Source organism: Cervus canadensis, chromosome 3, assembly GCF_019320065.1.
Source record: "Cervus canadensis isolate Bull #8, Minnesota chromosome 3, ASM1932006v1, whole genome shotgun sequence".
NCBI classification, from domain to species: Eukaryota; Metazoa; Chordata; class Mammalia; order Artiodactyla; family Cervidae; genus Cervus; species Cervus canadensis.
The window spans coordinates 36,275,061-36,291,850 of NC_057388.1; the positions used below are offsets into that span (position 1 = coordinate 36,275,061).

General features: G+C 34.9%; 1 protein-coding gene across 7 annotated transcripts in view; it reads left to right on the top strand.

The window, feature by feature from the left end:
* CACNA2D1 (calcium voltage-gated channel auxiliary subunit alpha2delta 1) overlaps nucleotides 1–7,347 on the top strand; it is a 508,655-nt gene extending 501,308 nt beyond the window's left edge. For all 7 annotated transcript variants that reach the window (XM_043462905.1, XM_043462907.1, XM_043462906.1 and 4 more), the window contains one exon: nucleotides 3,298–7,347. In XM_043462905.1, the coding sequence (XP_043318840.1) occupies nucleotides 3,298–3,414 (117 nt within the window). In that variant the 3' untranslated portion in view covers nucleotides 3,415–7,347. The remainder of the gene's footprint in view (nucleotides 1–3,297) is intronic.
* Nucleotides 7,348–16,790: the final 9,443 nt, after the last annotated feature.

The following is a 16,790-nucleotide window of genomic DNA, read 5'->3' on the forward strand; positions in this document are numbered from 1 at the left end:
ATGGATAATTTTTTAGAAACATACAACATATCAAGACTCATTCATGGAGAAATAGAAAATCTAAACAGACCAGCTACTAGTAAGAAGATTGAATCAGTTATCAAAAACCTTCCAACAAAGTCCACAAACAGATGGCCTCATTGGTGAATTCTACCAAACATTCAAAGAACAATTAATACCTGTCCCTTCCAAACTCCCAAAAAGTAAGAAGAGAAATGAATACTTCCTAATTCATTTTTACAAAGCCAGTCTTATTACCATGATACCAAAACCAGAGAAGGGCACTACAAGAAAATTGCAAGTCAATATACTTGATGAAAACAGATGAAAAAATTCTCAACATTATCAAATTAATTCAACAATACTTTAAAAGGGTCATACACCATGATCAAGTGGGATTTGTTCCTGGAATGCAGTGATTGTTCACAAACCACAAAATCAATTGATGTGATACACACATTAGCAAAATGAAGGCTAAAAATCATATGATCATCTTAATAGATGCAGAAAAAGCATTCAACAAAATTCAACACCCGTTTATGATAACTCTCAAAACAGTGGATATAAAGGGAATGTGTATCAACATAATAAAGGCCATATATGATAAGCCACAGCTGACATGAAAGTGAAAGCCGTGAAAGATGAAAGCTTTTTCTTCTAAGATCAGGAACAAGATATAGATGCCCACTCTTACTACTTTTATTCAACATATTACTGAAAGTGCTACACAGAGCAAATAGGCATGAAGAAATAAAAGACATCCAAATTGAAAAGGAAGAATTAAAACTGTCTTTATAGACTACATGATATCATATATAGAAGGTCTTAAAGACTCAACCAAGAAACTGAGTTAATAAACTCAGTAAAAATGCAAAATATAAAATTATTGTACAAAGAACATTTCCATTTCTGTATAATAATAATGAACTCTTAGAGAAATTAAGAAAGTAATTCCACTTAGAATTGGATCAAAATGAATAAAATACGTAAGAATAATTTTAACCAAGGAAGTGAAAGACCTATATTTTGAAAACTATAAGGCAGAGATGAAAGAAATAAATGGAAGATATTCAGAGCTCATAGATTAGAAGAACTGTTAAAACGTCTGTACCACCCAAAGTAATTCATAAATTCCATGCAATCACCATCAAAATTTCAATGACATTTTTCACAGAATTAGAACAATCCTAAAATATATATATGAAACTACAGAAGACCCAAATATCCAAAGCAATCTTGAAGGGAAAAGTTGGATGCATGATACATCTTGATTTGAAACTATATTAAACAGCTGAAGTAATAGGAAAACTGAACAGCCATATGTAGAAGAATAAAACTGGACAACTATCTTAACACCATTCACAAAAATCAACTCAAAATGGATTAATGATTTGAAGACCTGAAACCATAATAAATCTAGGAGAAAATACAGGGAGTAATCTCCTTGGCACTGGTTTTGGTAATGACTGTTTGGACCTGTCACCATAGAAAAGCAAAGGCAACAACAAAAAAGTAGGATAACGTCAAACTTAAAATTTTCTGCACAGCAAAGGAAAACAACAGAATTAGAAGGCAGCCCATTCTATGGGAGGGAATGTTTGCAAATTGTGTACATGATAAGGGGCCAGTATCCAAAATCTATAAAGAACTCATATAACTCAATTTCAAAGAAATAATCTGATTTTAAAATTAGCAAAGGATCTCAGCAAGCATTTTTACAAAGAAGATATACAGATGGCCAATAGTACATGAAAAATACTTAATGTCACTAAACATCAGAACAATACAAGTCAAAACCACGAGTATTGCCTCACACCTGTTAGAATGGCTATTATCAAAATGACAAGCGATAAATGCTGGCAATGCTATAGATTAAAGGATGTGGACTGTCTTTATATACTATTGGTGGGAGTGTGAATTGGTGCAGCCACTCTGGAAAACAATATTGAGGTTCCTCAAAAAATTAAAAATAGAATTACTATACGATCCAGGAATCCCACCTCTGAGATGTGAAAAACAAAATGTTCTTTATTGGATTATTTTTCTTCAGATTTACCTTTAACAGACTTCTACTGCCTTAAAATACAATTCAAGAAAAAATTGTATATGCTCGGTGACAGGCACTGTATTAAACCCTACTGAGCAAAAAAAAGCCATTGTTTTAGTGTCTGGGAGCTCAGAGTCTTTGTAAAATTTTTCTGACTATAAAGTGTACTTCTTTCATAACCTGTTATTCTGATTTTTGGAAGATGAACCTTGGATTAGTGAATTCTTAAAAGATGTTTAGGAAAATAATGAGATAAGGGATTTTCTGGGTTTGTGGAGGGATTGTGGAGGTTTGTTTTTTTTTAATTGAAGTATAATTGACCTATAATATTAAAGTTCCGGGTGTAAAATATAGTGATTCACAATTTTTAAAGGTGTTTCTCCCATTTATAGTTATAAAATATTGCTACATTCCTCATGTTGTATAATATATCCTTGTAGCTTATCTTATACCTAGTCATTTTACCTCTTAAGATAGGAAGTTTTTTTTAATGCAATTCATAAAGGAATCAAAGGATGCAAAAAATATTACAGAATACAGAACCTAGGAATGAAAGTAATTTTGTGTTACCAAGGAATCTAATGATCCACCAGTAGACAATGGGAGATCCAAATGAGCAAATTGGTATCTCTAAACAGAACAAATCTCTCTTGCTAGCTTAGCTCTTTATTTTGGACATAAGTTTTCAAAGTGTCCTTCCTTGAGGGTTCAGCTACATTATAGTTCATTTAATTCTTGATGAAGGTCCAGATGCTACATGTACAACCTTTGAAACTGGATATGGAAAATAAATGCTCATTTTTCAAATTTATTTATTTTACCAGTCTCAAACTTTGCCTTATAGCGCATAATTGCTAATATCTTAATTCTTTGGAATTATAAAACAGGCTGTTACATTTTTATATCTTATATTTATAAATATAAAAGGATGCTTAACACTGTGAAAGGGTTTTTTTTTTTTTTACTTTAGAAATTGGTCTATCATTCAATTCAGCATTTATTATTAAAGTATTTCCTTTAATAATCATCAGACTCTACAACTAAAAATGTAAAGCATTCTTCAACTGGTACTGGGAAAATAGATTAATCCAAAATTGTTGAATAGTAAAATATAGGACAATGTAATTTATCTGGATTCAAAGCAAAGCAGCATTATAAGGTGAGTTCAGAAGTGGACTAAACAGGGTACTTGGAAATATGTCTTACTAAATATTTTTCAGGAGTTTTCTTTTCCCCTTTCTTTCCAACAGGAGGATTATACCGACTGTGGTGGTGTCTCTGGATTAAACCCCTCCCTGTGGTCCATCATGGGCATCCAGTGTGTACTACTTTGGCTTTTATCTGGCAGCAGACATCACCAGTTATGACCTTCTCAAACCAAATCTGCAGATTAAACTCCAGACCCTGCTGAATCAGGAGCCCTCAACTGCATTAAAATAGGGTCAACTGCGAACTCAGCAGACCACTAGCTGGGCCCACCCCATGGCATCCATCTAAGACGAAGACTCATAAGGCACCCACTGGCTGCATGTCAGGGTGTCAGATCCTTCAACTTGTGTGAATGCTGCATCATCTATGTATAACATCGAAGCAAAATTCTATACATGCTCTATTGGAAAATTTGAAAATTTGTTGTTGCATTGTTGGTGATTACATGTTAAAGGGCTCCCCACACAGTTGTTTATGGATCATGCAAATTGTCTTGATTTTGACTTGCTGCAATCCTCGTTCTTTTACCAAGAAAATCTCTTGGGGAAAAGAGTTGCTTTTTTTCCTTCACTTATTCTTCTGTTAAAAATTATTTCCTGCTTTGAGTAGTTGTTATTGGAAATATATAGAGAGAAACAGAGGGAGAAAGAATTAACATTGGTGTAATCTGGCAAAATAGAAATAATGGCTTATTTTCTGCAAAAAAAAAAATGCCATGAATAAAATGCTTTATGAAGAATGGCTTCTCTGCCAGAGATATAACACAAATGATGGTCAAGTTTTGGTGGGTATAATGAATTGGTTGTTTGAAAATAATAACTAAGAAATTACATTAAAGGTGCTTGAAGGTAGAATCAATATGTGACATATTTCCTCATAAATGTGAGCCCTTAATAAATGCTTCGATGTAATGTCCTTTTTGTTCACAGTAAAGTTCCGTAGTGCTAGCCAGATACTTCAAAATGCTCTGAGAAAAGCTTGTTGGGGGGAGGGGAAATGTTTTTTCTTGTGATAAATGAACTTTGGTTACCAAGGGTATTTTGCATGATGCTGCTGCTATTTTAACTTTGGGTTTGTTTCTCTCTTACTGTAGAGTATAGTCCATTGAAAAGTTAACTGAGTGACATTATTGTTATGTAAGAATCTGAACCTTGCAGTGTAATGCACTTAAGTCATCTTTTAAAATGTCTTTAAACTACTCTGAATATACTGTGCAATGTAAATGCTGAATGATTGGATTGGTGAAATGGGAATTAATGGATTTTATACAGATTCGTGCTTTTGCCTGAAAACCTATGTACAGATATTTTAAGTACATAAATCAGATTTGACACATTTATTTTTTGAAGAGTACATATATGTTCTCAGTGAAGAGACATCCTAGGTTTCCTCTCTGTTCGCTGGAATAGTAGCACGTACAATCCCAAATTTGCTGCTGCTTTTGTTGCCTCCATTTTAAATGATATGAGCACTTGACCAAAATTTCCATACAGTTTGATGAGGGTTTTACAATAATCTGAACAAATAGGAAACCTTGAATCTCTATGTATGCACATGAATACTTGATTGTGAATAATCAAAATTGTTTTTATACAGCCTCATTAGTGAAAATGGTTAGTGTATTAAAACAGATATTTCATTATAGAGTAATATGGTAGAATTTATTTATGCTTTTAAAGATTATTTTCAGGGTTAAACAGTATTTGAAGAATGGATAAAAACAATGAATGTGTAACAATTATAGGGAATAATTCTGCTGAAGGCTGGAAGTATGCAGATATTCTTTTTTCAAACATGCCAGAAACTGGTATGTGTCTATGCTGGAAATTTTCTTATATATCATTTTTAAGTAAAAATCTTATTAACATTATCCAGTATGCTTTAATATGCTTCATATATCAAAGATATAACCAATTCTTTAGCATAGTTTAAAAGATATATTTGTTTTGTTTTTAGCTTTGCACATATTTGTAATTCCCTTCACCACTAATATACCCTAGGTACCACTTGTGTACATTTCCTTATTTAAAATATTTTTTTATTTAAAAACGGGGGTAGAGGGAAATGGAATCACTTTGCCAACTATTGTTCTAAGAGTTGACATCAGTTACCATTTCTAATACATTGTTGTGATTTTGTAGTCTCATTTGTAACTGGTATTGACATTTTAGAAAACACCAAAGTGATTTAAAAAAATATGGAACTTCTCACTCTAGTAACAATATGTTTAAATCATGTTGTTTGTTAATTAAATATTTAAAACTTATTGTTAACTTTTGCTAGACTATTTTAAATCATGAAAGTGTTGAGAAGGGGATATCGAAATATAGTTATGTTAGCTTGTGTACATAAACGACGCACATTAAAACAAGCAAATTGCTTCCAGCATACAACAGACTACCTTAAAATTATCTTTAAAATCTATTAAATATATTTTCATGGCTAATGTCACCGAAGTATGTTTTCATCAACTATATTGTTGTGTTCTTCACAGTGAAACTTGGCATCTCCTGGCAGGGTCCTATTTGATTTCATTTGCCATCAAAATATATTTACGTGCATAAGTCTTGCCATGATCCTTTATTTTCTGTTATAAATTAAACATATATTATGACAGCCACATATATGTTAATAAATTGAGTAAGAACATGCTCTCTGACTAAAAACTGTTCTCATGCCTAACACTAGTCTTCATGCATTTTGAAAGACCGTAACACTCATTCCATCCAACTGTTATTTTTACTTCAGGATTTTTCTGAGTTCTGATTGTTGGACAATAACTTAAATCACAGCCTGTTATAATAATTTTCAAAGACTAAAAGTACAAGAGATCAAGAAAAAAGCTCTTAAACTCCTTCTGCTTACCGAATTTTTTGCTATGCTCATGCCACTGTGTAGTTTTCACTAAAACAAAATCAAAATAAGTCTTGCATTGGTGTTGAATAACAGGAATGGATTTTGCATTAATGATTTGTTTATATTTTCTTCATTTGAACAACCAGCATTACTGCCAAACACCAATCGTGGTCCATATTTGTAACAGGTTTTTAACATGACATAGTTAGCAAGTTTGACTGAAGAGATTTTTAGGTCCTGGGTCTAATAAGATTTTAGTATGATCTTTTTTCATGTTTCTAATGCTTGAGGCATTATTGCTTAACTTGGAAAAATCTAGACAGTGTTGCTGCCATTTGTAAGTTTTCCTATAATATTCCTTTTATTAACTTTAAAACTGGCCTTACTGGGTTCAAATAGGCAGTATCCCTTTTAAGTGACCTTTGCAACCCAAGTGTTACTTGCTTATTTGATGCTCTTTTGTATTTTACATCTCATTTAAATCTTTCTCTCCACCAAAGCTTAAATTCTATGTCTTAATTTAAACTCTGAACTATTCCATTAATCATGTTAGTTGACATTAAAGTGTCTAGAGGTACAGAGGCTGACCTAGGGAAACAAAATGGATGTTGTGACTCAGAGGATACAGTAGAATGATGGTTTTACCTCCTCACAGTTTCAAATATGTTACAATTATCTGGAACCTGTGTTGTTTTCCCATAGCATAGAATGTTAATACTGCTATTATTCCATGTACATTTCTGTAAAGAGCAAATCAATAAAGCAAAGGTTTGAAGTTTCTTGATTTCTTGAAAAAATTCCAGAATGTTAAAGTCTTAGAAAACCTTTACCAACAGTTTCATCTACTTTATTTCTAATTCACAAGATTAACTCAAAGAAATTCTGAGACTAATGGGATACTGTCTTGAAAAGATGCCAATTAAGTCTACAGTGTGACCTGACAGAGCTGTCTTTTCTGTTGTGCTGTATGTTGTTGGATCATTACTATTAGGGATACTTTTATTGAAATGCTCAGTGTGCATCCATGAAAAAGGCCAAGTGGCTTTGTGAACAATATATCCTTTCTCCCCTTTATTATGTTCTCTTGACACTTTTGTGGAAATTAGCCTGATAAAAACATTTTTGTAAAAATTTGTATATTACTGTTATAAAAATATTTATAATCCCAGAAAATGTTGTGTTAAATCTTGTGCAAAAACAGTATATTCAGAATAAAAGTTTATCATTTAAAGTCACCAGCTCTGATTATTTAATTATTTAAAATTCAGCTCAAAGAACCAGAGGTCTCTGTCAAACATACAGTTTAAAAAAGCAGGCTTTCCAGTGGAGAGACTTCTAGATTGTGAAAATAAAATCTGGCATTACAAAAGTGCTTTTACAGCTTCAACCTCAACTCACAAACAAATTTAATTGCAACTCCTTTGCATAACTCTGACCCTTCTCACATGTGCTTCTGCCATCAAGGTAGTTAGGAACTTATTAAAACAAACTTTTGACTTATGTAAGAATTTTTTTTTTAAGAAATTTTTTTCTATACAAAAATAATGTTTCCATGCTTCTTTAAAGACTTTGGGAAAATAGTCTGAAAGAAACAAGTGAAATATATGAAATGCACATAACTGTTATACATGTTATTAACACAAATATCTCTCCTTGCTGATAGCTATGTTATAACAAATAGGAGCTGACACAGTGAAGTATAATATACAGAATTTTTAAACTTGTTTTACAAGTTACATTTAGACCAGCTTACCACCTGCCCTCCTATGCTCACCTAATAAGTAATGAGCCTGGTTTTATGTAGAATCTAATACAATGTAAGTCTATTTTTCATTTTGGGAACTCTTTAAGAGAGAGCAAGAATACCTACACAGGAGAGGAATGTAGTATGTGGGTTACCAATGATGGTGATTACTGGAAAATCTGACCCCTTGTTTCTGATCAAGGCATTTTAACAGGGAAATTACTAAAAAGGGTAAGGTGAATAACATTTGCTTTCTGAACATCTGGCTTCATTCTGAACCAATTTATCCCCTCAATCAATCCTCTTACTCCCTGCTACCCTCATTTCCTCTATCAATCATCTTGATCCCATCCCCACCTCTTCCCTGGGGACTACGCCTCATCAATTCTTTCTCAAGCATATTCCGTCTCCCTTTTCTACAGACTTTGTTCCCTCTCTCTGCAAGCACATTCAGAACATCTCTACTTAAGACACGACTTAGTGACTAAACAACAATTTAAGACAGTAAAATCAATTATCCAGTGCTGCACAGTTGCCCCATTACTTCCTCAAGTATAACCCTAAAAATGTGTTTGTGTGCGTATGTGCCTGTGTATTTTAACATTTATTCTTTGCAATATCTCAATGAGGCCTTAGAATTTTAGATATGAAAAGCTTGTTATCTGATGTTTTGGGTGACCGCTGAAAATTTTAAGTTACTGGTATGAAGGTCTGATAACTTCAAGATCTTGGGTACTTCTTGATTCTCAAATTCTTTATATCTTAAAGTTGAGTTATTATTCACAAAGCACCAATACAATTTTCTATAAATTGGTATATAATCAACAATACTATATAATAATATTTTAATAGATTATTTTAAATAAACATATTTAAAAAGAAATTTAACATTACTATGTAAATGGAAAGCCAATATAATTTGCTATAAGTAATCATGTCACATGTTCATATCTATTATAAAGAGGTTTTTAAAAAATCAGCATACACCAGTGTCAAGTGTGCTAGATTTAACATTTTTTCAACACATTTATTGTTATGATAAATTAGGCAGTTTATTGCTGCTATGAATGTTTTTAAGATTAAATCTGGACTCAGTCATCTGACTATACATTGTAAGTATTAGTGGATTAAAATATGTTTACCAAAATGAATACTCGTGAAAAGTTTTTCAAAGTTTGAGTTTTCTTGGATGCATGGGTTTAGTTTTTCAAAACTACTTTATCATAGTAGTTTTTTAGTATCTCAGGACCCTAACATGTCTTTAAAGTTTACTTGTAAAACATATTCACTGATATAAGGACAAAATATAATGTACCAAGGTTGGAGTAACAATAGCAATTTTCTATATTGAGAAGGATGGTTTTCTCAAATTGTTTAAGAAAAAAATGACCTTTTGTGAAATTATGGGATAGCTGACAACTATTATAACTAGTGAAATTGTTAATAAACAGGTTAGATATCACTTTATCTGCACTCTAATCCCTCCGTTTTTAATTTTAAAATTACACTGATCTGTAAAATTCCTAAATCTGATAGATACTGACCTAGTCCTTATCATGAGAGCAGCGTGCCAAGTAGTAACTGCAATCTGCTGTTTAGATTTGGCTTCTGACTTTACTACTTCCTAGCTGTGTAACCCTGTGCAAGTTACATGACGTTTCCAAGCTTCAGTTTCCCCATCCTTAAAAAAGTAATAGTAACTGCACAGTAGGATGGTAATGATGACTAAATGATAAATTAATATATAGGGCCCAGACTGTCAGCTCTCAACAATGCTCTCCATTAATACTATGTATTGTTACCACAATCATCTTCCCAGCCAGCATCATCATTTTGACCTAGAGCTTTTCAGATCCTAATTATCTGCATCATTTTTCATTTAATATATTTACTGATTCTCTATTCAACTTAAGTGTTAGAAGTAGAGCCTTATTTAGAATAAAAAGCAGCACCTTCCTAAATGGAACTGCTGGGTAGGAATATTGAAAATTTAAGAAGAATTTACGATAAAGTGCTATAAGAAATGATTGCTCCCACAATCCCACAATAAGGAATAAATTATTTTTCTGATATAAGAAATAATATATATATATTGTGGGAGCTTACAATACGATAACCTAGCTAGAATGAGTGGCCAGAGGAGGTTGCCATGATACTGAGTTAAGGGAAAGAGGTGGTAGTACAATCACAAGAGTGGAGAGTGTGTGAAAGCTGAGAGGTGAATGCAAGAAACCGGAGGGAGCGGATTATGAGCTCACTATGGCTTGGGGGGAGGGTGATAGGTAGCTAAACATGAAGTGGAAGATGACGCTGAAGGTAAAAAGGGCCATAGCCTGGAGCCCCCTCCAGAGGGGGTGGCTAGGTAACTGGAAGCTGCTGAAGGTTTTTAAGCAGAAAACAGTTTGATGAGATTGGCATTTCAGGGAACACACTGAATGAAATATGGGTTATCGGTAGAACACCTACAGAAAAGAACCAATTAAGAGGCTGTTGTCAAGGTGAGAAACTTATTGATTGGCATATAGGAAGCTAGATAGAAAAAGCGGACTGATTTTAGAAGTATTCCGAAGGGAGACAGGAAAGAATTTCATGATTTACTTGTACTAAAAAAGAAAGACAAAATGTACAGTTACTCCCAGGTTTTTGACGTTTAATATTGTGTAGAATGATACAGTCCCCCAAGTTAGGAAAGAACGGAGGGTACTAGAAATAGGGACATGTGGGACAAGTCCAGAGGAGAAAATGAGGGCTTCCTCTTCAGAAATATTGTCAATGATCTTTTGTAAGGTGCTGAGGATACAAAGACGATACATTCTCTAATGCATAGAATGTATACTTCAGAATAATGATTCTTAACACGGACTCATTTAGAAACCCTTATTGGAGGTTTTCTTAGTTTGTTTTCTTTAAAATACTGACTCAGGATCCACTCTAATTCAGAATCTCAGGTATTTCTAGTGTGCAGTCACCATTACACTACCTGGGGGCATGTTAAATGACAGGTGTGACAATTCTGGTTCAGATTATCTGAATTAGACTTTTCAAAACCCAATTTAGATGTATATTACTGGCTCAATTTTAAATTAACCCCCTTTTTGAGCACTTTTTTGGCAACATAACCTATGATTCCAACTCCATTGCAATTTTTCTGAGGACTATCCTTTTTAATGTTTTATTTTCTCTTTTAATCCAGATTCTATAGCTGTGCATAGCTGATAACCAATAAAGTTTTCATTGATTGTGGTTGATAAACAAAACCACCATTAAGACAATTCCTACCAGAGGAAATTCTATTCCTATTAGTCATATTGATGATATCAAATGTCTCAGAGTTGAACCACAGATTTCTATAAAAATTATCAGTGAACTCCGTCAATAAGGTTCATTCTTATGGAAATGATACTGCAAGTCAGAATAAAATTAGGAAATAATATTATAACAATCTGGTTTCTATAGATACTGTATTTAATTAAATGATGTCTTCCTTAATAAAAAGCTAACCAAAACTTTTAAAAATCCACTAAAAATATAAGTGCTCCCGATTGATGTCAGACTGCCCCATTCATCTATTCCACAGAACCTCAAAGAGCTCCAACTGAAGCAAGACCGTTAGGTACATAATAGAGATGCCAGGCTCTACAGTTAGACTACCTGGGTCCACATCCCAGCTCCCCAACATGTGCATGTTTTATAACATCTCTGTTACATATCGGTCTTATTTATACTACTGACCCCACAAATATTTGTGTATAAAATTAATAGTAACTATCTAATTGCTGTCCAGCCTCTGCTTCTTGTTTCAGAAGCTCAATCATTCTGATGCTGATGATTTCAGGAGTGCCTAGATAAACTTGGCATTAAGAGGATTTCTAAGGTGTCAGGGATACTGCCAGAACTTCAGATTTTTTACTTGCTGGACAGTATGGATACAATGATGACACTGATGAGAAATACAAACAGCAAAAGCTACAGAGGAATGTGGGGAGAAAATTCATCCAAAAATTCACATAGATAAACATATTATTACTAACTCTAAAAAACCATTGCTATAAAAGATCTTGGTAATAAGAGACAAATAGCAAACTAGAGAACAGGGCCAGATGGAAACTGAACTGGGTTTAGTTACAGGGCTGGGAAGAAGGAAGATCCAAACTGTCCCAGATATTTTGATCGAAATCTCAAAAACAACTAGACCAATAGCTCAGTTGACTATAGATGCAACAATTCCAATAAAATATTAGCAAACTAAATTTAAGAACACATTAAAAGGATAATATACTATGACAAAGTGGTTATTTTTCTTGGGATACAAGGATAATTAAATACATTAATAAATATGATACATCACGTTAATAGAATAATGTATAAAAATCACATTATCTCAATATATGTAGAAAAAAGTCATTTGACAACAATACAACACCATGTAATGGTAAAAACACTTGACCTACTGGCGGGCACTCCCACCACACACTCCCCAGCCTGACATGTCCCCCATGGGTGTGGGTGGGGGCTGGGTGCTGGAGCTTAGCCTTTGGAGATGAGACCCAGGGAAAGGACTCAGGTTGGCTGCAGAGAGACAGGCTGAGGAGGCTGCGGTGGTTCAATGAGGGTGCGGTCAGAAGGGGTCTGTGCCCGCACAGAGTCGCAAGGTGTCCTTGTTGCGGGGGAGGGGAGCGGGGTGGGCATGAGGAGAGGGCAAGACCACCCTAGGAACTTCTTTCCCTGCGTGTGTGCTCTCAAGAAACAGGACACCACCTACAGGAGCTCCGGGGAGCGGGTACAGGCAACTGCCTCTGCCAGGGAGCCTGTGAGCAGCACCGAGGACTGGCCCTGCTGTCCTGGGAGAGCTCAAGCAGCGCCGCCACTAACAGACACGAAAGCAGGCATATGTATGCCTTCTGGGGAGCAAGAACTGGCGGCCACACCTGCACAACCCATAGCAAAGGAATAATGGCCGGGACACACGGAGGGAGGCGTCAGCAAGCGTCCAAAGTGGAAGCAGCTGCTCGAATCCAGACAAGGTGGCAGATTAGGCCTTGAGCTCACCTCCTTTCACAAAAGCAGCTGAACTAAATGCTGAACACCCATACACAAAACAAACAAACAAACAAACAAACTTGGAATCAACCAAAAATATTTTACATCCAAAAGCAAAGAAGAAGCCACAATGAGACAGCAGTAGAGGCGTTTTCATGATGTAATCAAGTCCCACACCCACTGGGTGGACAATGCAGAAATTGGAAATTTATTATATCATAGAGGTTCTCCCACCAGAGTGAGAGTTCTGAGCCACACATCAGTCTCCTCAGCCTGGGTGTCTGACACTGGGAGGAGAAGATCCCAGAATATTTGGCTTTAAGGACCAGCAGGAGTTCCACAAGGACCGGGAGAAACAGATTCTACTCTGGAAGAGCACACGTGAGAATTCGCATGTGCTGGGACCCAGCACAAAGCCGTGACTCCACAGGAGACTGGGTTAGACTTACCTCTGGGTCCTGAAGCATCTCCTGGGGAGTCACAGTTGGCTATGGCTCATTGGGGGACAAGGACACTGGTGGCAGAGGCCCCAGGAAAGAGTGATACGCTTGAGCTCACCTGAAGGTCTCCATTATGGCACAAAGGCCAGGCGCCATCTCACAGCCTGCAGGCTCCGGCACTGGGATGCCACAAAGAAAAGAATCTGAAAGAGAAAGCACACATGTATCTGTTTCACTGGATAACTTAGCTGTAAGCCTTAAACCAATAGAATACTGTAAATCAACTATATTCTAATAAAATTAAAAATAAATGATTTTAAAAGGTGGCAAATTATACCTAATTATTACTAGATGTAAAATTTATACATGTAAATGTTAAGATTAAAACAGAATGTGAAAGGTGAAATCTAGAATGTGCAAATTTGTAGTAATTAAAAATATATTTCAGTCATTTTGTTAGCTTTATCAAATGTTCAACAAGTACTTCCAGAGTAGTACTATGTAATGGATTCAACATTATAATGAAAAGGGTCACAAAGAACAATTCTCCCCCACTCAACAGATCTGACCTTGACTGAAATTCTAATGTCTGTGTTCTAATTTGAATAAACATTATTCTATCCTAATTTATAATCCACAAATTAGCATTGTGATATATTAAATTACTACTATAAATTATGTCCAATATATTGAACAAAAGTTTAGTGAATGACAAAATCAATCAGAATTCATTTATAACACATTCCAGTAAAATGTCAATTAGAAACTAAAATTAAATAAAAGGATAGGAAAAATTAAGAAAACAATTCCATCTACCATTACATCAAGAAGAACAAAATACTTAGGAATATATCCAATTAAAGAGATAAAATACTTGTACTCCCAAAATTCCTAAGACACAAATTAAAAAAAAAAACAACCTAAATATGATGCAAACATGGGAAAATATACTCTGTTTCTAAAATGGAAGAATATTGTTTAAATGATCATACTATACAAAGAAATCTAGAGATTCAATGCAATTCCTATCAAAATACCAATGGGATTTTTCACAGAGCTACGGAAAATAATTCCAAAATTTGTATGAAAACACAAAACACCCTGAATAGCTAAAACAATCTGGAGAAGGAAAAGTAAAGTGAGATGATTACACTCCATGATGTCAAACTCTACTACAAAGCTGCAGTATTCAAAACAGTACTGGCACAAAAGTACAGACACATAGATTAATGGAACTAATTAGAGATTCCAGAAGCAAACTCACATTTATGTGGAAAATTAATCTATGATAAAGAGGGCAAGAATATACAATGGGGAAAAGACACTCTTCAACAAATGGGGCAATGGGAAAATTGAACAGCTAATGCAAAAGAATCAAACTGGACTGCTCTATCACACCATGCACAAAAATAAATTCACAAATGAAGCCATAAAACTTCTAGAAAAAATGGCAGTACAATTTTTGCTTTTGGTCCTCACAATATTTTTTATATGTCTCCTGGCACAGGTGAAACAAAAGCAAAATTAAACAAATAGGATTACATCAAACTATAAGCTTTTGCACAGAGAAATAAGTAATCAACAAAACAAAAGGATCAGTTACAGAATGGGAGAAGATATTTGTAAATGATGTGAGTTATAAGGGATTAATATCCAAAAGATGAACTTATACAACACAACATCAACAAAATAAACAGTCTGATTAAAAAATGGGCAGAGTATCTGAATAGATATTTGGTCATCAGCAAATAAAAAAGTTTTCAACATCACTAATCATCAAAGAAATGCAAATCAAAACCACAGTGAAGGGACATCCCTGGTTGTCCAGTGGTTAAAACTTCATTTTCCAGTTCAGGGAGCAGTGGGTTTAATTCCTAGTCACGGAGCTAAGATCCACATACCTCATGGCCAAAAAACCAAAACATAAAACAGAAGCAGTATTATAACAATTTCAATAAAGACTTTTAAAAAATGGTCCACATTAAAAAAAAAAACTTAAAAAAAAAACCACAATGAGATATCGCTTCACACTGTCAGAATAATGATTATTAAAAAGACATAAAATAACAAGTGTTGGTAAGGATATGAAAAAAACAGAAATTTCATGCTAGGGGACTGTGGGTATGTAAATTGGTGCATGGTCCCCCTACATGAGTTACAACCTTGTTGTGGCAAAGGGGCTTGTATAGCTCAATGAAGCAATGAGCCATTCCATGCAGAGCCACCCAAGATGGACAGGTCATAGAGAGGAAATGTGGTCCACTGGAGGAGGAAATGACAGATCACTTCAGTATTATTGCTGCAAGAAAACCAGGGAGAACGTAAACAAGACCAAAAAAAAAAAAAGACACTGGAAGATGAGCCCAGCAGGTTGGAAGGTATCCAATATGCTACTGGGGAAGAGCAGAGGGCAATTACTAATAGTTCCAGAAAGAATGAAGTGGCTGGGCCAAAGAAGACATGACAGTTAGTTGTGGACGTGTCTGGTGGTGAAAGTAATCTGAAGCTGTAAAGAACAGTATTGCATAGGAACCTGGGATGTTAGGTCCATGAATCAAGATGAACTGGACATGGTCAAGCAGGAGATGGCAAGAGTGAACATCAACAACTTAGGAATCAGTGAACTAAAATGGACTGGAATGGACAAATTTACTTCAGATGACCATTATATCTACTACTGTGGGCAAGAACCCCTTAGAAGAAATGGAGTAGTCCTCATAGTCAACAAGAGTCCAAAATGCAGTACTTGGGTGCAATCTCAAAAATGACAGAATGATCTCAGTTTGTTTCCAAGGCAAAAAATTCAACATTACAGTAATCCAAGTCTATGCTCCAACCTCTATAGCTGAAGAATCTGAAATTGACTGGTTCTATGAAGACTTCAAGACCTTCTAGAACTAACACCAAAAAAAGATGTCCTTTTCATCATAGAGGATTGAAACGAAAAAGTAGGAAGACAAGAGATATCTGGAGTAACAGGCAAGTTTGTCTTGGAGTACAAAATGAAGCAGGACAAAGGCTAACAGAGTTCTGTTGAGAGAACACACTGGTCAGAGCAAGCACCCTTGTCCAAGAACACAAGAGATGACTCTACACAAGGACATCACCAGATAGTCAATACAAAAATCAGAGTGATATATTCTTTGCAGCCAAAGATGGAGAGGCTCTATACAGTCAACAAAAATAAGATCTGGAACTGACTGTGACTCAAATCATCAGCTCCTTATTACAAAATTCAGGCTTAAATTCAAGAAAGTAGGGAAAATCAGTAGGCCATTCAGGTATGACCTAAATCAAAGCCTTTATGATTATACAGTGGAGGTGATGAATAGATTCAAGGGAATAGATCTGGTAGACAGAGTGCCTGAAGAACCACAGACAGAGGTTTGTAACATTGTAGGGGAGGCTGTGACTGATACAGTCCTAAAGAAAAAGAAATGCAAGAAGGCAAAGT